General features: G+C 45.3%; 1 protein-coding gene across 4 annotated transcripts; it reads right to left on the bottom strand.

Annotated features, from left to right (window-relative positions):
• Positions 1–285: 285 nt before the first annotated feature.
• Positions 286–21927, bottom strand: shc1 (SHC (Src homology 2 domain containing) transforming protein 1). Of its 4 annotated transcripts, XM_071529218.1 has the most exons (14): positions 21735–21927; positions 17553–17597; positions 10455–10619; positions 10135–10205; positions 9568–9631; positions 8416–8535; positions 7363–7416; positions 6941–6992; positions 6400–6526; positions 6110–6257; positions 5703–5760; positions 4852–4971; positions 3659–3915; positions 286–3426 (listed from the first exon to the last, which is right to left on the bottom strand). In XM_071529218.1, the coding sequence occupies exons 2-14, from the start codon at positions 17562–17564 to the stop codon at positions 3298–3300; spliced, it is 1377 nt and encodes a 458-aa protein (XP_071385319.1). In that variant the 5' UTR covers positions 17565–17597; positions 21735–21927; the 3' UTR covers positions 286–3297. The 4 variants fall into 4 exon arrangements, with proteins under 4 accessions (XP_071385319.1, XP_071385320.1, XP_071385318.1 ...); XM_071529219.1 differs by lacking the exon at positions 17553–17597; XM_071529217.1 differs by lacking the exons at positions 17553–17597; positions 21735–21927 and having other exon boundaries at positions 4852–4956; positions 10455–11246.
• Positions 21928–22797: the final 870 nt, after the last annotated feature.

Below are 22797 nucleotides of genomic sequence, written 5' to 3' on the forward strand. Positions count from 1 at the left end.
CCCCCTACTGTGCAGACTCCACCTATTCACAAACAGGAGAGTTCCAGCAGCTCCACTACACCCTCCACATAACTCTCTCACTCTCCAACCAATCTACGTCCAGCTTTGTTTGTGACAGGTGATTGTTCTTACCTTCTGGCAGAGTGTGCTTTGTTTGTTTTAAAACAGGTTTTTAACAGTGATATTGATAGAGAAATGAAAGGGTTCGAACTGGTCTATCAAACAAAGATCAATACTGGATCTAGATGCAGACAATGTATTAAAAGCCAAACTCACAAAGAAAGATGAATGATATATGTATTTATATATGCAATCTATATTTTCAGATACAGGTGTAAACAGACATGTTTCCCTAAAAACAAAAAAAAAGTATTAAAACAGAAACGTAAAAAGTAAAAATCAATATTTGTGCAGGCTATTTGAAAGTAACCTTTGGCTTCCAAAAACACAAATTAAAAAGTACAACAGCATTATCCACAACATCACCACCACCAACAACAACAATCTAGAAATTTAGAAACGATTTTCATGCAACAAAGGCAACTGTGATGAACAATGATAACGCTAGACCAGTTCACTAATGATGCAGACAGACAGATGGGTCCTTTTTCGGCACGCATACTCTCACAATGTAGGGACACACACACACACACACCAATAGCAGAACTTAAGCTCAGGTGTTCCATCTCTAACCTACATGACCTACCAACACCTGAACAGGCAGACAGTGTGAGTGCCTGACTGACCCAGCTGTCACTCGGGTATGTGTGTGTGTGTGTGTGTGCATGTTGGACTAGGTGTGAGTTCCCTCTAAGGTCGACAGTTAAGGTTTAGGTTGAGAGATCCCTTCTCATTTTTAAACAGTTTGGCCTCAATCTCAAATACTTTGACAAGTTTAACAAGTTGGCTATAAGAGCTACCTCAGTGCTGTGGTATCTGGCTCTGTGTCACCTATCGAATAAGTCATTAAATATACAACTATGAAAACAATAATCCAGACCCAATACTAAGCTGACCAATCAAGATGGATGGTATTTACAGGTGGCCAGGAAATACCCCCCAAAGGTGACATCAAGTATCTGTGACAAAAAGCTGAATGTAAGAATGTGCATCAGAGGAGATTGCCATCACTGGATCTGTTTGCAAGTGTGTAGTGGAGTGTCATTTTTGCAGAGTCTTTGTTTAACTGAGAGGCTTGTGTAAGATTCTCCTGTAGTCGACTACATTTGAATTAAGTACATAAGGTGACTGCATTGAAGTGACGTGACTGCATTGAAGAAACAAGGCACGATTAAAAGATATAAAAACAACATCATGAACGGAGGGAGGAAGAAGTGGAAAGGAGAAAAAAAAAAAATTGAAACCCCCCCCCCCCCCCAAAATCCTCAAATTTTGTGAAAACAGCACACCAGGGAGCAACATTTGGCTTAACATTTGATTAACGTTTACAATGCTCCAAAACACACTTATGTCCACATGTTCAATTGCCCCCACCCCCTTCATCTGATACAAGGTTTTAGAAAAGGACGTTATTCCCTCAAGTGATTTAAAAAAAAAAAAGCAACATCATACATACACTAAAACTAATCAACTACTCACTACGACAAACTGTGCATCACATTTGCAGAGGGAAATTCATTGCTTAGACCGCTCAACATCAGCATAAGGAGCGCCATCATTTAAGGTCCTTCAGCTATCCCCCCTGTACTCCATCAAAACACTCCGGAAAGAGATATAGCCATAGATTGTCAATGCAAACACATACTAAACTTAACAGCCATTGAAAAGCAATAGAAGGTCAAAATCATCTGGCCTATGCTTCTCACAATGTACTAGTCACTGTGTTTTTGGATGACATCATTGCACAATTTGCTTTGAACTCTCCTTTTTGATGATGTTGTATTCAGGCAAGATGCCTAGATTCATCTCCTCTAAAACAGCTTGTTTTTTTTTTTATACGCATTTCCTCCCCTCTCAACTTGCTCCCTATGTAAGCACACAAGACAGATACACAAACATACAGTTGGCATTAGTCTTTGTTGATAATCTCCATGGCTTCCTCCACCTTAAGCAACCAAGTTCATGTTCTTTGGCATGATGACAGAGGTGGTGTGGGTAGAGTGTGGACTGCGCCCTGTATGAATGTGTGTGTGTGTGTGTGTGTGTGTGTGTGTATCTATCTGTGTTCATAGGGAGATACAGCTGATCAGAGCATCCTGAACTCAGAATGTCCAATATGAAATGAGTCCCAAGCTAACAGACAGACAGAAACCTGCGTTAATGTCCTTCCAAAAAAACAAAAAACAAAACCCCTAAACAGAAATGATGGTCATTGGCATAGCAGTCCCAGATTTGCATACAGGCTGTCCTCCTTGACATTACCAGGTATCACTCCAGGGGTCAAAGTTCAAAAGTCGTTAAAGGGGAGTGGCTTGGGTGAGTGGGGGGGGGGGGTCTCCTGATTAGATTGGAAGCAAACATGTTTCTGCATATTCGCCAGGCGGATTGATTTCAGAGTCTTGTTTGGCTGTTGAATTGCTCCAGTGACACTTGAAGGGAGAGTTTCTGTTTGCGCCTGATTGAGTCTTAGAAACAAAGAACCATTGTCATTGAGTTCATGTTTTGACTAATATGCTCCAGCAACAGTCTGAAGAGGGAAATCATTTCCCCAAATGGAAGGACATCTGCTTCAATGCATTGAAAATCTCATTCATTGTCCCATTCATGACCCTTTCTAAAAGTTCATTGTTAACTCTTCGGTTCCACAATATATTTCTGCATGATTCCATGTATTCGTTAGGTGTTCTGTGTTATCATTTCAGAATCACATGTTAAGCTTTTTTTTTTTTTTGCGTTTTAAAAAATTGCATTTGTTTTCTGCCCTGTCCTGAAATTAGCAAGGGCTCCTCCCTGGTTCACAGTAGGCTGTTGAGAAAATGCAGCAGTGCTTCTCCATTGTTGAGGGATGGTCAGACGGTCCGATGGGGTGGAGGAGGGATTGCAGAGGTCACAGTTTGGCTTTCCAAAGGGACAGGAATATGTGGCGACAGCAGCAAGCGAGTGATTTGGCAGAGAAACTGGTGATTATTTTTCTTTTTTGGCTTTCATTGCTATGGTATGTGCATATGTGTTCAGGTGTATTTATATGTGGTTGTGTAGTGTTGCTGTGTGTATTGTACTGAGCACATGAAGGTGTGTTTGTCTTGTTTTGCATTGCTGTATGGGAGTGTATGTATTTGAGAGTATTTCATTGGTGTGTGTGAGGGAGTGTGTGTGTGTGCGTGTGTGTGCGTGTGTTCAGGCCCTGCGCTCTACTGGCTGTTGCAGACACACTTCGCTCCCAGCTGATACGATGGGGAGTCTGTTGTCCATGTGGTAACTGATCAGGTGGCTCACACTTTCAAACCGATGGTCTTTGGTACGGACCTAAGACAGAAAAACAATCATTAAAACAGGCCCTGTTAACCAGAACACAGAATAAAAGACAAGTATAAGTACACACCCCTCTACATGTATTGGATTGGTCAATTTAAAATCTCTAGTAATGTCTAGTAATTATGCATTATTAAATACAGAGCCCCTTCCCCACCCAAGCCTTCTACCCTCTCCTTTATGATCGCTCTCCCCTTTGTGATCCCTTCTTCCCACCCGGACTCACCACTCCTTCCGGGTCGACCAGCAGCAGGTGTTTGGGCTGACCCCCCTGCTGTCCAGTGAGGACGTACTGTCCGGGCGTGGTCCCAGACTCCCGCACCAGGAAGTCTCCATCGCGGGTCAGCAGCTTCTCGGCTTGCCTGCGGCTCAAGCTACCGTGGAACCAGGTCTCGAACTGCAACTGCTCCACCAGAGGGGGCGCTGCTGACACCGAGCTTGGGCCCCCGGGCCCAGAGACACCCAGGGCATCATCAAACGGCTCTGCAAGAAAAGATAGATACAATAAGCTTGCTGTTTATCTGGATCCTGGTGATTCCTTCTAGACCAAGATACTCATTATGCCCAGACATCTGTTATGTTGTATTTCTCTGTTAAAACGCTTAAAGGGGGAGTATCTTTAGAAGTGGATAATCTAATGTTTTTCATGGGTTGAATACACTTTGATGTTCCTTGTTGTTCACAGTAAAAAAAAAAAAGTGAGAACTGTATTATTTGTTGTTCTGCCAAAGTTGTACTTAGAAAAAAAATGTTGCCTTTGAAATTGGCTAGTCAGAACACAGTCAGGTTGTTATGTAGAAAGCTTCACACAGTTGACCAGTAATCTTTCATATGGGGCAGGGAGAGGAGGTGGACCCTTTAATACTCCCAGAAAATCAGATCGTGGCTCTTTCTGGCTGCTAGAGAAGCCACCAAAACGGGAAGAAGGCACTTTTGTTCCCTGAGTGACGACTGGAAGGCAGCTGCCTCCTCCAAGGCTGCCAACAGCGGGCTGCCCCACTCTTCACTGAGCCAGTCGTAAGCAATATGCACACTGTGCCTTTCTCATCTCCTCAGCCAATGACTGAACCTTATTCTCCCCACTTGGTGAAAGAGTTGCACATTTGAGTGACAGATAACTTTTTTCATGTTGATAGATACCCACAAATCCTGCCATTTGTTTTAAGTTAATGAAATCATGTAGATAAGAATTTTTTCCCCAATAATTTAACTGGCCAGCAAGCTAGTTAGCAAGTAGCTACTACCTAGTCAGCAGCTAACCAGGCCACATGTTCACATGTTTTTGTTTGGACAGCAGCCCATTTTAGCTTGATTTATAGTTATAAATGTGATGTTCTTAACACAATTCATTCACTAACATAAAACAACAGTTAGGGGCATTGTCACACACACAGATTGACTGTCAAGAAAGGCACTCACTCATGTCAAAAGCATCTCTGTGAGCATTTCCATTGGGTGCAACTGCTGGGGGGCGGGGCTTATCCACATTGACATATGAAGGGTCATCAAAGAGTTCCCGTCCCCCTTCCTTGGCACCCACTGAAAGGAACAGAAATTTTAGAGATCAGTAATCATCCCATGTGGGATGGGCCAGATGTTTGGCATGACACAGAAATAAAAATAAACTAACTAACTAAACTAACTTTAGAGATCAGTAACCTTGGCCCATCTTCTCATTTCCTGTCAGCTATACATATTAAATGGTATTTTAACCAGTCACGTGAGACTGGACATGAGTGGAAAAAAATGGCCTTGCAGTTTCAGATTTTCATCTTTCCCTGTGACTGAAACAGAATTCTTAGCTTGGGTTAAGCCTGTGTATCTGTGGGTTAAGACTATTTCACAGTGCTTTTGCCTGCTGGAAAAAAAAACATGCTCAGAGAGGCTTCTGTAGTGGCAGCACTGTCCTCAAGTACCCTTTTGCTGTTGCCTTACACAGACCCATGTATACATACAAACATAGCTCAAAGGCAAAATGAGATACATTGACTCAAAATGTAAGCCTGGCCGTGAAACAATGATCCATACTGAGTCAGATTACTAGTTAACCTTAAAAGAGAGACAGGGAGAAAGAGAGTTGTGTAATCTGCCCATTCCGTGTCTGAATGAAAAACTGAGCCCTTCCCACTCTCCAAATTCACAGTGAATGACTGTGACAGAGAGGGAGAGGGAGAGAGAGAGAGAGAGAAAGAGAGAGATATAGAGAGAGAGAGAGAGAGAGAGAGAGAGAGAGAGAGAGAGAGAGAGAGAGAGAGAGAGAGGGGGTTCACCTGGTAGAGGAGGCAGAGGCTGCTTGTGTATGTCATTCTGGCCCGGCTGTCCATAAGGCTGCACACACAGGGGCAAATAAACACATCATGAGTCACAGCCTACACACACACTAAGAATTTCACAGTGTTGCAGCAAAGGGTGACTCAGTGACTCTGCTCTAGGGGTTAAAAAAGGTTGATGGCTATTTCCCTATATATCCAGTCTTCAAAACAGAGCAGAGAGCTACTGCTGGGTTACGGTTGTTTTATAATTCCCTTCATACTGAGAGCTGAGCCTGTTCTTAGACAGATAAGTAGATTGTAAGTCTAATTTAGGTGTATCAATTCTGAACTGAATGCCGCCAGTGTTTGGCTGTGTTGAAGCCTGTGTAATGTTACACGCCTTCCTCCTTGTGTATTTTTCTCACCAGCGTGGCCCCAGGGCGGGACCTCATGTCGATCAGTCCACCAGGAGGAGGCTGTTTTCCGGGGAAATTATTATAATAAGGGACCTCGGGAGGTGGGGCAGCCTCATCATCCTCTTCCTCCCATGCGGAGCCGTCAAACGGAGCCATTCTGGGAGAGAGGGGGGTAATGCATAAACAAATATATACACACACTTTTTGAAAAGGATATACCTTGGAGAGGAAGTGAGGTGAGAAATACAAACACAAGCTCATGTTATTGGCACAATGTGAGCGAACATATCCACACTTACCTGTCATGGGGTGTGACCAGTTTGGGGGGGTTCTTCAGGTACTGTTTAAAACGCAGTTCGAAAGCCTGGCCAATAGTGCTGATAACCTCCTGGGCCAAGCCCTCTGAGCACTCCAGGATGTGACATGCTGCAGGAGAGGAGGCAGGGATGACAAATACGGAAGTGGCAGCATGTACTGGAAACACACACATCACCAGATGAATATATTGACCTGCACGCATAGTATCCAGGGAAAGTTGAATGAGCATGCATGCGCAGTTTAAGCAACATCTCATAAATATACACTTGGAAACTGCCCAATTCAACCACAGCCTTCCACTGCTGGCACTGAGCAGCTCCACTGGATCAGCTGGGTGTTAAGTGCCTTGACACCTTGGCAGTAGTATTAGGGAGTGTTTCTCATTCACTTTACCTGCCCAGATTTCCCCCAATTTGCAGAATCCCATGAAAAATCCCATATTTGATCTGATTACAAGGAAGGCCGCCTATAAATGGCCAGACGTTGCCTGAGTGAAGGTGTCATTTTTCTTTTGCGGCTCACCTCTCTGGTTGACAGGGTCTTTGGCCACATATGCTACGTACTCAGCCGTATCCTGAAGGAGAGAGGGGAAAATGGTGAGGGGAGGAGGGGAAAATCAATAGGAGGAAAATGTGAAGGGCAGGTTTAGGATAAAAAGGTTGGGAAGAAGAAAGTGAAAGGGAAACTCTTTCAGTCATAGGAGATGTTAAAAACACACAGTGAGCTAGAGGAGAGATGGCAGGAAGCAACCAGATAAAGCTTGGAAGAGAAGGACAGCAAACCAGTGAGGAAGCAATAGAGTGAGTGGTATTGGTAGGACTAGATACTGACCGAAGGCAGGAAGGAAGGATATGCAGGCAGAAGAAAGATGGAAAAAGGGGAAGAGGGAGAAGATGATGGATAGAGAGCAGAGTTGAGCAGAGAGAGAGGGTTGGGTGACTCACTGGGTCTCCTCCAGAGGCGAAGGAGATGGACTGCATGTGATGATTGGCGATTATCTGTGGAGAAAACAAAAGGAAAGAGAGAGGGAGAGAGAGAGAGAAGAGAGAGAGAGAGAACGAGAGCACATGTGGGTGAAATGAAGGATGTGGGAAGTGAGATGAAAGCATGTGGATAGAGAGACAGAAACAAGTGCTTTTTCCTCCATTGCAACACCATTAGCTGCAGCAGAGATAAAAACTAAGTAGGGAAGACAGACGGAACACCTTTTTAACAGTCTGCAACAACAACCCATGTTGGATCAATAACAACATCAACACTTGCTAATGCTCCCTGCACAATGTGTGGTCTGTATCTGAGGCTTTATTGGTGACTGGGTGTATGTACGGTGCAGTATGTTTCTACGTGCTACGTTTTGATGTGTGTGCACTGCGCTGAATACCTCCCCACAGAAATAAACATCATTCAGTAGCCATTAACTCATTAGAGGTCTAGGAGGAGGATCACATCCTGCCCCATGGCAATGCGGGGATGAGGACGATGGTTAAGAGTGATTTGTGCAGCTCTTGTGGTAAATGAAGTGAACAAAGTTGAATAGTTCTACATTCATCTGGGGATCCCCTCAATGTCCCATAGGGCCCCTATTTATGAAAGTTCCCTATGCACAGATTTTGCGCTGATGACCGAGTCACACAAATGTTGTGCTTGAGCTAAGTTGTGATTTATAAAAATGTCAATCAAAATCAGAGTTTTACATCCATTGGCTCCAATGTTCTGTCAAATATCAAAAGCTAAAACTCATTTATATCATTGCCCAGAGTATGAATGCAACAGGCATCATTTTCATGTGTTTTTTAATCCTATTATTTGAAATTATCACATAATAAATAAATAAATAAATAAATAAATAAAGCTCCAGGATGTCACATTTGTTTCACAACCACTAGCTATTTCTTGGCAGGTAGAGGGAACAACATGAACTCCCAAAAGCACAGAAATCTCTGGAGATCTCTTCCTCTACTTCAGTAAACATAGCACAGGCTAGCCAACAGTCTCACCTGTTTGCAGTCGGAGGCCAGCAGGTTGAGGCTGCTGGTTGAGACGGTGAGGCTGATTGTCATGCCAGCAAACTGCAGGTTACTCTTCCCCAGGATAGACGACAGACAGCGAGAAGAAGGCTGCAGAGGAGAGGGATGGAGTCAGGAAGAATACACAAGCAAGGTGCACAAATAGAAAACAACAGAGCATTTATTGTTTTTCTGACGCTAGGAGTTATAGTCCGGGGAGCGCACACTGTCTGTGTGGGTGTATGTGTGGAAATGCCTGTGTGTGTGGGAGTGGGAGAACAGCTGCACGGTGAAAGTGATCCTGTTTCCTAGGCCAACTGTGACCAATGGAGAGTAGACAGGACAGTCCACATACTGTAGGCTTGGCCAAGAGCATCACACAGACCGTGCCAGTGCTACTGTGCCAGCCAATTTGTCCCAATCTTCCTCCTGTTCTCATGACTACATCTGAACCCATAGCTGCTACGGTTTATTTGAAATACACAGTGAGAATAACAACAGCATCAGCACAGGATGCAGACATCCTCAGCTGTGTTAACCTCAGTCCAGCCAAATCAAAAGGACCAGACTAGTTTAGTCTATTCTAGTCTACATCCTATAACTGTATTTTGTCTAGTGTGCTGCACGGCCAGACATTCCTTGGCCAAACCCTGCTATGGCTGAAGGCTGCTGGATTTAGCCACCTGTTTTATGGACTGTTTGGGTGGATGTTTTTAGTTTTACAGGAATACCATGCACACACAGCCGTTAAACAGCAGACTAGAGGCTGTGTCTGCTAATCTGAAGTGCTTGTTTGGCCTGACACTGGCTCCACACAACCTACTACTCCACCTCCCCAGCCTCCCTTGTGACAAGAGGGAGGGAGAAGAGAGAGGAAAGAGTGATTGGTAATTACCTGCGAGTAGCCCACTAACCACAGGAGTGTACAATCAGCCTAAATCCAGAACTATGTGTGTGTGTGTGTGTGTGTGTGTGTGTGTGTGTTAGAGAGACAGAGTGTGTCTGAGTAGCCAACTGACCACAGAGTGGACAATCAAGCTAAATCTAGCTCTTATCCAGAGAACCCTTCCTACTGCTGCCCACTTAAGGCGTATAAATAAATAATGCCCTGTAAGGGTGTGTGCTAGTGTGTGTGGTGTGCACCTTTCTCCTGCGCTGGGCTCCTTTGGCTCCGGGCACGGCCTCGCACACCACTGAGATAGCCTCTCTGAAACATTAACAAAGACATGCAAGTGTTGCAATCGCCTGTGTTTAACCCTCACACTCACACCTTCCTGGATTCACACTTGTGTGGATTAAATGAGATCTGGCGGTGGGTGATTGAGTTTATCGTGCCTGGCAACGGTACTTGTCCTTGCCACGGAGACAAACATCACTACGGAAACCAGAGGGAAACCACCAGGATTCCAGAACATTCTAATTTAGGGGCTGAGCGTGTATACACACACACATGCACATACGAACAGACACACACAGACATGAACCACACAAAGAAAGTGAGCAAGTGAGCAATACAGAGCGGAAGAGGGAGAGAAAGCGAGCAATAGGAGAAAGGAACAGATTAGAGGTGGGTGGTGCGTGAGTGTATATGGCCAGCTTTCCTAATTCTGCACCACACTTGTGCCATCCCGCCCTCACATGCACAAACCAGTGCGGAAGTGCTGAAAGAACGAAACAGCAAGCCAGCAGACGAGGAGTGTGTAATCTCACCTGGTGACCTGAGTTCTGGTGTTGAAGTCCAGTGCTCGCATTGACTGTAGCACTTCCACACAGCCCATATACTGCCCAGGAAACAGGAAGGTAACACATTAACGACAGACATTTCCTACATCACAGTCCCACTGGGCAGATGGAACACAATACTGACAGCACAGGAAGAAAGCAATGGTGCCCTTTCCTCATTTCTGTGCTTCTTTCTAAATGCATGTGAAAGATGGAAGCATAGATGGAGACAAACCAGGAAAGACAGATATGTAGTTATGCAGAAAGGGAGGCCCAAAATGGAGAGTGAGGGTGAGCCAGCCACTTACCCGTACGCTGTAGGAGACGCCGGTGGTGCTGACCACGTTGTCGGAGTGCAGCCAGCCGCGGGTGGGCTTGTTGACGAAAGAGCCATGGCGCGTCCACTCATCTCCTCCCAGCTGCCCTCCTTCCACCCGTGCCCGCCTGGACGCCCCTCCCAGCCGGTTCATGTCCTGCAGAGGAGGTCGAGGAGGGGGAGAAGGAGCCGTTAGAGGGGGAGCGGGGTGGTGAGGGGGAGGGGAGGAGCTGGAACTGCTCCTTTCGTCCCCGGAGGACTCGACGGGGGCCCGAGGCTGCTGCGGCCTGCTCGAGGCCTTGAGCCCCGGGAGGAGAGTAGCGGAGACACCCAGACGAAGGGCTCCCATCCTGGGGAAGAAGGAGCAGAGCGTGGTGGGGCTGTTCTCGGCCGGGCGAGGGGAAGAGGGGGCCAAGATAGGTGTGAGAGAGGAGGAGGAAAGAGAGGAAGGTAAACCGGGGGAGGGAGTGAGGGGGGTGGCAGGCGTAGAAGGAGGGAGTGATGATGGATTGGAGTTTGTCTCATCGGTTGAGCTTAGCGATTCACTCCGAAAGTGGGTGTACTTGGTTTTTGGGACAAGCTCCATGATAAATCTGCAGTGTCAGTTTTTGTAGCCGCGCAAGTCCACACAGGCTCTAGTGATTCAGTCAAAGTCTCTTTGTCTCAGTATTCAAAGTTCCTCTCGAAAAGGACACACAGCCATCTGTCTGTCTCCCTCAGAGTCAGGCCCACATCCATCTGTCTGGTTGTCTGTCCTCCACTCATTACCAGGCAACCAAAACCAAACTGCTTTAAAAACGGCTTTATCCACAATGAAAGCAGAACGAGAAAAGGAGTAGAGGTGCAATGGAGTGTCCCAGTTAATGGCAGAAAACAGATGGAAGGAGTTTGTATTTAGTGCACCAGAGCAGATCATGTTGTCATCAGTTCACTTTGAATCTGCATCAATGTTCATTGTGTTCCCAGGGACTGATGATGAGGAAATGTTTTCTTCAGTTTTCCAAAAAGTATTCATCTTGGTGTAGTGTTTTTGCCATAATGTAAAACAATATCTGTGAGTATCTTGTCCCAGCTTAATAGCCTCTCAGTGCCGGCCAGTCCACCAGCTGTCACGAGCACCATGGAGAATCAACACAAGTGATTGTCTCTCAACAACCCCACGCATGTGTGTGTTACTGCATTGAGGGGTGCGCTCTTGTGTGTGTTGTGTGTTTGCATGTGTCTAGTGAGTATAAACCTTTCTTGCCCACACTGGTTCTGAGATTGTCTGTGTGTGTTGGTGTGCACACGTGCGTGTACGTGTGTAGCAGCTCCCTTTGGCAGCTCTTTCCTGACACAGGCCCATAAAAATCCTATTAGCAGCCAACGAGGGTATCACAGGGGGGCTGCACACACTAACACAGCAGCAACACACACACAATACAGACACTTGCACAGCTCCAACCGGTCGATACTACAGCGAGCACCTGCGGAGCTCAATGAAGCCCGGCACTGCTAAAGAAGAGAGGAGGCTTACTGATGTATGGCTAGTCTCCAACTCCTGGTGGCAACACGCTTTCTTTAACACCTAGTTTTAAAGCTCACCCTATTTCGAACTCTTTCACCGAGTTCCTCTTTCACTCCCTCTCTCTCTTCCTCCAAATGGTTTCGTGTCCTCGCTGAAAAGCCCTCGCTCTCTCCCTCTCCGTCTCTCCGTCTTCTTCCCTCCTCCTCCAGATTACTTCTGGCACTGCCTCCTTCCCTTTCTCTGCACCCCTTTCTCCCTTCTCTCTGTCTCCTCTCTTCTCCTGGAAGCCCTCTCTCTTCCTCCACACGATGTACTCCGCCAACCTCTGTCTCTCCAACGCCTCCGCCCTCTCCCGCTCCACCACTTCCTCTCTCCTCTTCCAGATGATCTCTCTCTCCCCCTCTCCCCCTCCCTCGTCTGCTTTCCCGTTCTCCAGGCTGTCCTGTTTAACAGTCCCTCTGTCTAATGTATTAATGGTGAACCCTGTCTTTCTGCCTCACTCACTCAAAGACCAGTGATGGCTAGAGGTTAGGCATGTTCACCTATTTAGACACCAGTAGAAAAGGGGGAAAAAAAAAAGATTAGTACTTAAGACTGGCCCGGCAGAGTCAGGCCCATTCCTGACTGAGGTTCCTGATATGGCTAAAACAAGTGAGGCTGCCCTGGTTCAAGTGTGTTCTCTAAAAAGGGCCACCTCGGTTAAAATGTGTTTATTCTGGAGCACCATTAGATTGGAGAAGGTTGAGTCTGAGATGTTGTCTATGTCTGGTACAGTGACACACACTGCAGTAGCACGGTGGTGATGTAACACTGGAGAATGTAGGTCATTGGCTGATGACGACTACCGGTGGGCTTCTTGTGACGGTAATGAGACCTGATTGGTCCAGTTTGAACTCCCAACCCAGGGTTCCCTGAATGGTGCTGGAGGCTCATCAGAGCTGAACGTGAACTCACTCACCCAGCCAGAAACGCTCAATTAAAACTGTACTCTATTGTTCTGCTGATGTCTCTTTCCACCATTGTTCTCTCCCTGTTGCTTTATTACTGCCACAGAAACAGTCTGGTTAAAATAACAAGCCCAGATTATAGTCAGTTACCTGAGAGAAGACACAGAAGACACAGCCCCATATGATATGGACAAGCCACCTACTATATTCTGAATCCGCTTTCTCCCTTATCTAAGGCAGGGCTTAACAGCAGTGTGCAGGTTAGCTCTCAGTTCTATTACAAACTACTGTGTAGATGCCAAAAAACATCTCGTATTCTGCATAGTCCAACCTAGAAGGCAAACAACAGTCTCTTTACATTAACAGTCTCTTGTAACCCAAAGTCCCACAAGTAAAACAGTCTGCAGTGGTTTCACCTCAGTAGGAGGCACGGCTACACCTACACTTCCGTAGCTAGCTAACTGGCCTACACCTCAGTGTTGTTGAGGCACTTGTCATATTTACACTCTCCTGACCTTTACTCTCTTGGAAAAGAACAATTTTACACACACCTGGCCTGGCCCGCTTACACAAGGTTGTACATTTGGCACCAACGTTTCAGTGACGCCAAGAAAAGCTGATTTTTCCACACGCTCACATTTCAGAAGTGAACTGTGTCTGAAGTACAGAGCGCCAGCTTGTAGTGGGTGCTGTATGCATGGCAAAGGAACAGTCGCCTACACCAGTCTAGCACCACAGAGGGATTGTCTAGTGAGTCTAACTAGTCATCCATCTGGTCTTGGCCACGAAGCACCGCGGAGAATCCAGTCACACTCACACACTGCCAGACAGGCTGGGATGGCCTCCAGATAGCTGTAAAGAAGTATGGCTAGAAAAGTCACAAAAGACACCCCATATTGGACAATCAGACCATGCAGAGCAAACAGAGAACAGTCTGTTAAACTTCTAATCTAAAAATGAGTCCAGAGAGAAAATTAGCACTTATAAAAAGGCAAAGATCCAAAATAATTGGACCTCTGAAAACTAGTGTAGACAGTACAGGTGTGTTCAAATACACAGGGGTGTTGAAATACTCAAGGAGCAGTAAACCCTTGCCCTGCCCGATGGTTTTAGTGCACAGAACACAGTGTAGGTCAGGTGAGTGCAGAAGAGATGACCCTCTAGACGAGGAGAAATCCTGAGTCACCTACACACAGACATGTGTGACATCTGTCACAAACATAACACACCAATAATCAGTGATCGGTGGCCTCAAGGCTGAACAGCTGCACAGAGTGATATGTACAAGTGAAACCAGACGAATAATCTGATTTGTCCAGTCATTTCTTATAATGGCACATCAATTTGACTAGTGCAGGTGGTAGTTGCCGATGATGAGGGCAGACAAGGATAAGCTGCCTGGCACAAGACAAAGATGAAGGGGAGGGGGAAGAGACAGGTGACCTGAAACAACCCTGATTCTGTGAGACCGCCGAGCTCTGAATAGACAAACACCGTCTAATACATTAAAAAATGTCAAAAATCACTCACAAACATGGTCTAGTCCAGTCTACTGCTTCTTATCTACTAAATACATACAATTACCTAATGGAACAGCACCAATTTTAAAAGATAAAGAATGAACAAAGAACTTTACATCTTGCTCCGTCTGCGGCTGCCGCCCGTTGCTATGGCAACAGACATTAAAAGAGATGCCTGCAGAGGATATATACTGAGAAGTCCTGACAACGGCAGAAATCTTCAGACAAAGAGATAACTGCTTCCTCACCTCACATGGCAGCAGTGGCTGGCTGCATCACAACCTCCACATTAGAGCTTTTTTCAACCAACAAGGGGAAAAACTACAGACTCCTGGAGAGATCAATAGGCTTCAGGAAATGATCAAAGTTTGGCTCGCGTCGCGCCAGCCATAAAACCCAATCAATGTTGACATCCCACGTCGGCTGCATGCACCGGCTCCAACTAGGACATGTGAAACTGTATATTTCAGAGAATAATACTCACTTCAATAATAACAGAAAAAATTACAAAACTGAACCAACCATTCATTACTAGCTAAAGGACAACGCTGATGTTTAGAAAACTTGCATAAAAACAACCTGAATATTCTGTACAGCAGCTAACAACAAAGGTTATGATTGTATAACACCCTGCAGAGCAGGTCTTATGTTCATAGAGAATAGAAAAAAAAAGTCACAAACAGATTAATTTTATATTTACAAAAAAATGTATTTCTGATTGTTCTGAATGAAGTAAGTCTAGTCAATTCCCTAGGAGGTCCTTCTTTGTTTTAAATGAGTGACAAAACATAAATAGTTCCTTTTTTGGTTTAAAAAGCATAAAGTTGATAATCCATGGTGATCCATCTAAAGCTGGGCTCCATATTCACATGAGAACCATATTAATGTTTAAACAGGCACAGACTGTCCGGTCATTCCTCCTCTCCTTCCTCTCTCTGGCTCTCCCTCTGTCCACTCCCTGAAAAACGTGCTTCTCCTCTGATCCGCTCTTCCACTCGATTAATTCACAAAGTCACTGCCGGCAGCTTCTCTCCATCTATCCTCTCCTCCGTTTGGCTGCCTCCTCCTCTCTCTCTCTCTCTCTCTCTCTCTCTCTCTCAGCAGACGGTGAAATGGCAGAGCTGTGGGGTCGGACAACGGCACTCCTTCATTGTGCTCCTCTTCTCCTCTCACGTCTGTCTCTCATTCCCACTTTCCTTCCACCTCTGCCTGTGTTAGAGGGACGAGCATGCTGTCTGTCCTCCCCTCCTCCCAGTCTGGGTGATGCTGCCTCCCATTCTCTCTCTCTCTCTCTCTCTGTGTCTCTTCCTCTCACACACGCGGCTGCTGCCTCTGCCCTCCCTGCCACCTTTTCTCCCATCCTGCCTCCTTCCTGTTTCCTCCCCTTCCCCCCTCCTCTCTGCAGCCTCAATCATTTAGCAGTGTACATGTGTATGCACAGCAAGATGCCGCGCTCCCACACATTAATGCACACACTCCAAGGGGGAGACAGAGATGTGGAAGGGGGGAGGGAGGGGGAGGGGGAGGGGGAGGGGAGGGAGGTGTGTGTGTGTGTGTTTGTGTGGAGGGGTGGTTTCAGTCCATGAGGGTTATTCAAGGCTCCTCCCTTATTCATGTTTAGTAACCTGAGAAACAGGGTGAAAGAGGGAAAGAGGGAAAGAGAGGGAGGATGGAGACAGACAGAGGAAAAGAGGGAGGGAGAGACAACCCCCCTCCTCCCCCTTCTCTCTCTCTGGGCTGTACAGATGGAGTCTGATGTGAGGGCATTGTGAATAACCTTGATGGAAGTGGACAAATAAAACAACAAAGAAAGACTGGCATTCACATAATAAAGCATTCTGCTGTTACTATGTGGCTGGAGCTCTCTGAGGGGAAAGGACAGGTTATTAACAGACGAGCACCATAACAACTCAATGATTCTGTAGAGCAGACAGAAAGCAGAGATCCGAGAGATTGGTCCCGACATTCAAGAGCGTATCTGATGAGGAGGCAGTGTTGCAGAAACCAGAGTGAGCCACCCATAGAGAGCCAGAGGAACCCAGCAGACTGGATAGTAAGAAGTCCTCAAATGACACCCTGTGTGGCGTGCCTGCAGTTCTGCCTTTGACCACAACAACCACCATCATGCAGTCTGCCAGCAGACTCCACGAGGGATGTGAAGCATCAAAATGAGAAAGCTACAGAGAACTATAGGGTGTCATTCAAGGCAATGTCCGTCACCACACACCACGGCGTTACAGAGTGATATTACTGACTGGTGAACACATCCCCAGGCGCCTAGAGCCTACACCGGGGGTATTCACACACAGCTGCCGTGGAGGGCCGAGCGAGTGCAGGTTTTCCTTCCAACCAAACGCTGCACCAGGTGATTTCTAGTCTTTGGTAGGAGCGAAAACCTGCATACACGTGGCTCTCTGTGGCACATGGATGAAAACCCCTGGTCTACACCATGCCCGTGAAACACATGACACACTGTGGCTGGGGAATAATAGGAAGACCTTCTCATGTCCTTGTAAAAGTTTAAAGATAAATTGTGAACAATCATATTCTTGTCGAACCCTGTCTTTTTATTAAAAGCAATAAAAAGACTAGGTTTACAATAATCCACAACACATTTACATATAGGGCTGCAAAATTAATCGCGCATAATAGTATATATTAGTACATAATAATGTGAATATATACTGGCATATCGGCTATATTAACATTTAGAGTGCCTGCTGGAGTTGAAAACATTCAAGATGTTGATATAACATGCCAAAAGTGCAGTAAAATATTTTGGTCATCATCAAATCATCATGAGTAATAATTGTATTATAAAAATCATGTCCACAATATGCATCAAAATAATTGGGATCATTTTTTTGCCATAATCATGCAGCCCTAAATTTATAATAAGGCATTCAAATAAAGACCAATTTTTAATGATCCTGCTGTAGTATAGAGGACTTTTTATGGGCTAAATGATTATGATTACTTTGTTCTATTCATTAATCAATTTCTGTTCATGCCATGATTATACATACTGATTTATGCATCTGAGATGAGTCTTCCCCTTTTGCCACTGTGTCACTGTGTGTTTTTGATTAGGTGTGTGTATCATCTGAACTTCTTACCACATATTCCATTGGGCAACACTGGCTGTCTGACAGTCTGTAACCCTAAAAACACCAAAGTGCACATCAGCACACTGCACACACACACATATACACACACAAAAATCAAGGAGCCAATCACAGTATGCTCCAATGCCGCGCTTGCAGCCACTTGACTCCCAGCATGCTTTGCTCCCAGGATCAGCTGTGGGGAGTGTCACGGGACCTCCTTGACATGAACAATCCAGTTGATCAAGCACACAGATACACACAACTCTTGACACAAGACGGAGAGAGAGAGAGAGAGAGAGAGAGAGAGAGAGAGGGAGTGATAAAGTGAGAGAAAGTGAAAAAGAGAGCGAGCGAGAGAGAGATTGAGAGAGTGCAAGGGGGAGAAAGAGAATGATCCAGTGTGCGTGTTGAAACACACACACTTTGGAATGAAAGGAATTGACTGAAGGGACTGCATGTGTAGGACGTTTCTGTCTCAGCTTGCCCAGCACAAGTTATCGAGCGTGCGTTTCCTTTCTTTGCATGCAGTAGATGGGATAAATCTCGGTGGAAGCTGCAGCCAGTCAGCGCATATCGGACGAAACAGGCAGAGACGGACTGAGACAGAGCTCTGGATCTAATGCACTCGCTGCAGGGCCACATCTGCTGTCTGCTCTTATACTCTATGTGTGTGGGTGTGTGTGTGTATGTGTGTATGTGTGTGTAATCTGATTTGACCTCACTCACCCACCCACCCACATACACTACACCAAAAAAAACAAAAAACGAGTGTAGATGAGTAGATGAGTGACCGGGCCCAGCGGCTGACCTTTTCCCTACTGGACTACTGCCAGCGCTGAAGGCTGTCTAACATCAGTTCACATTATAGAGACAAGGATAACGATGATGAAGATGATGAGTGCAGACAGAGCAGTGGGAGGGAGTGAAACTGACAGGAGATCACGAACTGAAAGCCTTTGAGAATTTACGATTGTAAAGAAGACACACACACACACACACACACACACACAGCCACAAGACAATCAAATCAATCTCAGAGAGACTATGTCTATCTGACGTGGTGGGACAGGTCTAGAAATAGGCAGAGAATTGGATTGGGAGTAAAATCAATGCGATTAGCGGGTGATAGTGAACATTAGATTAGCTAGGCATTCAGCGGCAGGCTGGTCTGCCTGTTTAACAGCTCACCACACACACAGCAAACATGTGAGCTGGCTATTTCGGGTTGCCCCCCCCCCTCCCCCCTCCCCCTCTCTCTCTTTCCCCGTCTCCATCTCCCTCCATCATTCCCTTCCTGCTGTCACTCTGCCTCTCTCTCTCTCTCTCTCTCTCTGCTTGCAAGTTCCCCCTCTCTCTAACGGTCTTATTTGTCATAGAGTGTGTGGCTTCCTCACTTCCCAGTCTGCTCTCATGTAGCTGACTATCACCCAGTCATTCTGTCATGGAGAGATGAGCGTTAACTCAACTCAGGACCTGCAAAACCGAACCGAATGGAAATGGTTTCACGCAGGTATTTAACACCTCAATGATCAAGACTGGTAAGAGTAGACATCATCCCAAGTCCTCCTTGGTCTGCAAGCAGAACTACAACAATTCTGATGATTCTGTTTCCTCTACCTTTTTGCCATTTTCCACCATGTTATTCCTATCATTTAGATTCTGTTATACAATCCTGGTGCGTCTTAGCTTGTCATCTTGATTTTTCTTATTTGTTTTGAGGCCAGATGTTTTCAAGTCTCTTTTTTCTCACATGCATAAATGAATAATTGGTGTTGATTTTGTCCCTGTGTTTTTATCTCTTTGTTTCTATGTGCTTCACTATGCAAATAAATTAAACTAAAGCACTTTCTGTGTCCAAAAAGTGTGTCATGCAGTTCTGTACCTGCTGATCAGTGAACTTTTTCAGTATATTACGATAAGTTTTTTTTCCCCAAGATCAGCATACTGAGAATGGAGGACAATTCAGAGCATAAAACAGCCATAACATCTCTTCAGGGAAACACCAGGAAGCGAGATTTAGTCCGGACCTGATATTTACCTGACCCAAACCTGACCCTGCTTGGCAGAGGAACACTGTCGACCTCACACCACACAACCTAGGGAGGGGTGGGGGGCCCTGACCTGAAAAAGTAGGTGACCTGTGAAAATGTCTGCATGGAGAGTGAATGACCACGATAAAGACATTTTCCAAAACTGGAATCAATTATAAGTACATTATACAACTTATATGTATCGATGGGTAAAGATTAACTGATGGCCAGGCCCAAATATACAAAAATAACAAATGACACGTATTACAATGTTACTAAGCTTCTGGGGGTCTGTTAAGTACTCTAGACTGTACTGTAAAGTAATCTAGACTCATTTCTCATTTTGAACATGACTGATTGTGGTTCACACAGCATAGAGAACCTGCGTATGCTGCATATGGTAACAGTGCAGGGGGAAACACAGCTTAGACTCAGTCCCATTCTGTAGAAACGGACAACCACATGCTACGACCTAGAAAACAAACTCCCACATTTGTTTCCACTACACACACACACACACACACACACCAGATACAGACACAAAGACAGAGAAACACACCCCCACACAGACAGACACAGACGCACACACACACACAAAATTTCATTATGTTCTGTTGATGTGGGCAAAAGTCTGAGGTCGTATTGACATCTTTACAGCAGCTGAGTACCTTGCTGCTGTGTTTTATCAATAGCAAAGTTTCAAATATTACATCGCTACTTGCACTGATTCAATAAAGAATATGATGACAACAACTTTAGGACTCATATGTCACTAATTACAAATATCAAAGCTTATTTCTGGCATGAATGTGCATATGTGTGTGTGTGCGTGCACGTGCACACGCACCTGTCAGAGTCAGGCTGTAACAATCACAGGTGTCACGCTCCCCCCGTCACTCAGGACTAAAGCTTTCACCGCTGATTGATACGGTTTGAGTTGGATTGGACAGATCCAATTTTAATCGAGTGGCTCTTGGATTGTGCCGTGCTGTGATGGAGCGGCTGAGATGCTCCGCTTTGATCGACAGCTTGTTTCTTGGACTGTCTGATTTAATGCGTCTGCCTGTTTGTGTTTTTGTCCTCGTATGTGTGTGTGTGTGTGTGTGTGTGTGCGTCTGTGTGTGCATGTGTGTCTTGTTTGTCTGGGCCCCTGACATGTGTCTGAATCTACCATTTCCCGGATCAGCTGCTGATTAGGCCTTCCTGCCCCTCCTCTTCATCAGCGGAGATAACTGCACCATATAATATCAGTGTCAGAGGCTGCTGGTCTGAGGAGTGTGGCTGACCCTGATAAGAGAAGTGTGCCCACTGCTTTCAGGCCCCTCAATCATCCCACATGCCCTTGAGTCTGCTTCCATCAGTCTGTCTGTCCTTCACTCTTTCACAGTGAACTTTCATTCTGTCACTGTGACCCTGTCTCACCACATCTATGTGCGTTTTGCTGATGGGTAAAAGTCTCCATGCATATCCATAACATAGATTAATTGGTAGACCGTACCCATAATTTGTAGCCTATCTGTGTGTGTGTGTGTGTAAAGATTTGACTGTGCGTGTGCTGATAAACTCTATCTAGTGCTACTGGCAGCTCCAACTTGACTGACTGACACTACCATGAACAAATCTTTTTTTTTTGTTTATTGCTTAAAATACTCTTAATTCAAGAATATCCCTGTGTCTAATGGATGACCAGAAGGCACTTTAAAAAAGCTGTTTTAGTGATCTATTCTCTATTCAAAAGTTGACTTCTCATTGCCTAGTTCAACTTTAACGTGTAGTTCCTCAGTGTTGCTCAACTTAACAGTTGCTGAGACTTCGAAGCGTTCATAACAAAAAACTCGTTTGACAGCGCGAATAAGAACACAGTCTGAACATTTCGTATAATGTGTGTATAAGCCCCAGACATTTGTGTGTCACAGTAACCCGATAGGCTGCACTGTGTCGCCCTAACATGAGCAGACAACTGTACACAGGCAGAACAATGCTTCCCGGCGGTCACCATAAAGATAGTGTGTGACCCATTTCCTGAAAGTTTCTCAACTGCTGCTGCATGCATATCAACTGCGAAACATTGCGGATACGTTGTGCACAGCATGCAGCAGTGTAGAGATCCCAGCCCAAACCATGCCCCAAAAAGTGTGGTCAACTTTGACGAACAACTTACCAGCTCTCTTCCTCCCTTCCCTTCCCTTGTGTCGCCCCTCCTTTCCACCAAGCTGTTAGTACACAAACTTCAGCTTAGTTTCATCTAACGGGACACAACTGTCGATGGTTTTGTCCGCCGCAGGTTTCCTTACAGTGTTGATTAACTTCATAAGAAATGGGTCTAAACTTCTCTTCTTCTTCTTCTTCTTCTTCTTCTTTCCTCTCCCTTCCCTTCCCTTCCTCCTCCCCCTGCCGCCCCCTCCACGGTCACGAAAGAAGCCACTTCCGCGAACAAATGGCAACGTCATCTGGCCGCTGAGTGTGTGTGTGTGTGTGTGTGTGTGTGTATGTGTATTTGGCTCTCGCTTTGCACCTGGCCCAAGACCCCGGATTGCGCAAAAGTAGAATTTCCCAGATTTAATGCAAACCAAGTGGCCTATCAACACGTCGATAAGTTAAAAAAAAAAAAAAAAAAAAAAAAAAGGAGATATTTCCTCACTGTAGGCTAATATTTCTGTAATATTCCTACAGGGAGTTATAGTGTGCTTGTGGCACTCAATATAAAGTTTATAGTGACCTTATCTTAGGCTTCTTTATAGTATCACTATAAAGTTTTATTGTCACTATAATATTCCTATAGTACTTGGTACTTGTTAGTTATCAAACTTTATGGTATTCCAATATGATATTTGTACAGTTTCTTTTTAAATTTCACAATAGGATCACCATAGTTATTTTCCACACCCACACACACACACTCACACACATATGGGACACATGCCCCATAGACCGGTGGCACTTTAGTAGTGTGTAGATTGATGTGTAGATTAATTTGAAATAGGGGCAAAAACATGAAGGGGCTGCGTGTACATTCATTTGAAATAGTTTAATTTAATTAATTTGCATGTAGCCTATGAGGTCGAATGGTGCTGGACCCCTAAAGAAAGTCGGAGTTTCTTTGTATGTCTGATACTCCACCACCAGTGTGTGTGTGGGTGTGAGTGTGTATGACAACGTAGCCTAGGTGTATGGATGATATACACGTATGTGCATTTGAGAATATGTGTTGGTATTGTCTTTAG

The sequence above is a fragment of the Centroberyx affinis genome, unplaced genomic scaffold (genome assembly GCF_046629955.1).
Source record: "Centroberyx affinis isolate AG114_WGS23_722 - 3 ecotype Tasmania unplaced genomic scaffold, CSIRO-AGI_Caff_v1 ptg001775l_1, whole genome shotgun sequence".
Lineage (NCBI taxonomy): Eukaryota > Metazoa > Chordata > Actinopteri > Beryciformes > Berycidae > Centroberyx > Centroberyx affinis.

Coding starts and splice junctions, on each gene's coding strand:
- shc1 (XM_071529216.1), bottom strand. CDS start 11,048: ATGGAGCTTGTCCCAAAAACCAAGTACACCCACTTTCGGAGTGAATCG. Junction 5,761..6,109: donor CCCGCCCTGGGGCCACGCTG/GTGAGAAAAATA, acceptor CTGTGTGTGCAG/CCTTATGGACAGCCGGGCCA. Junction 3,427..3,658: donor TGGTCGACCCGGAAGGAGTG/GTGAGTCCGGGT, acceptor TTTCTGTCTTAG/GTCCGTACCAAAGACCATCG.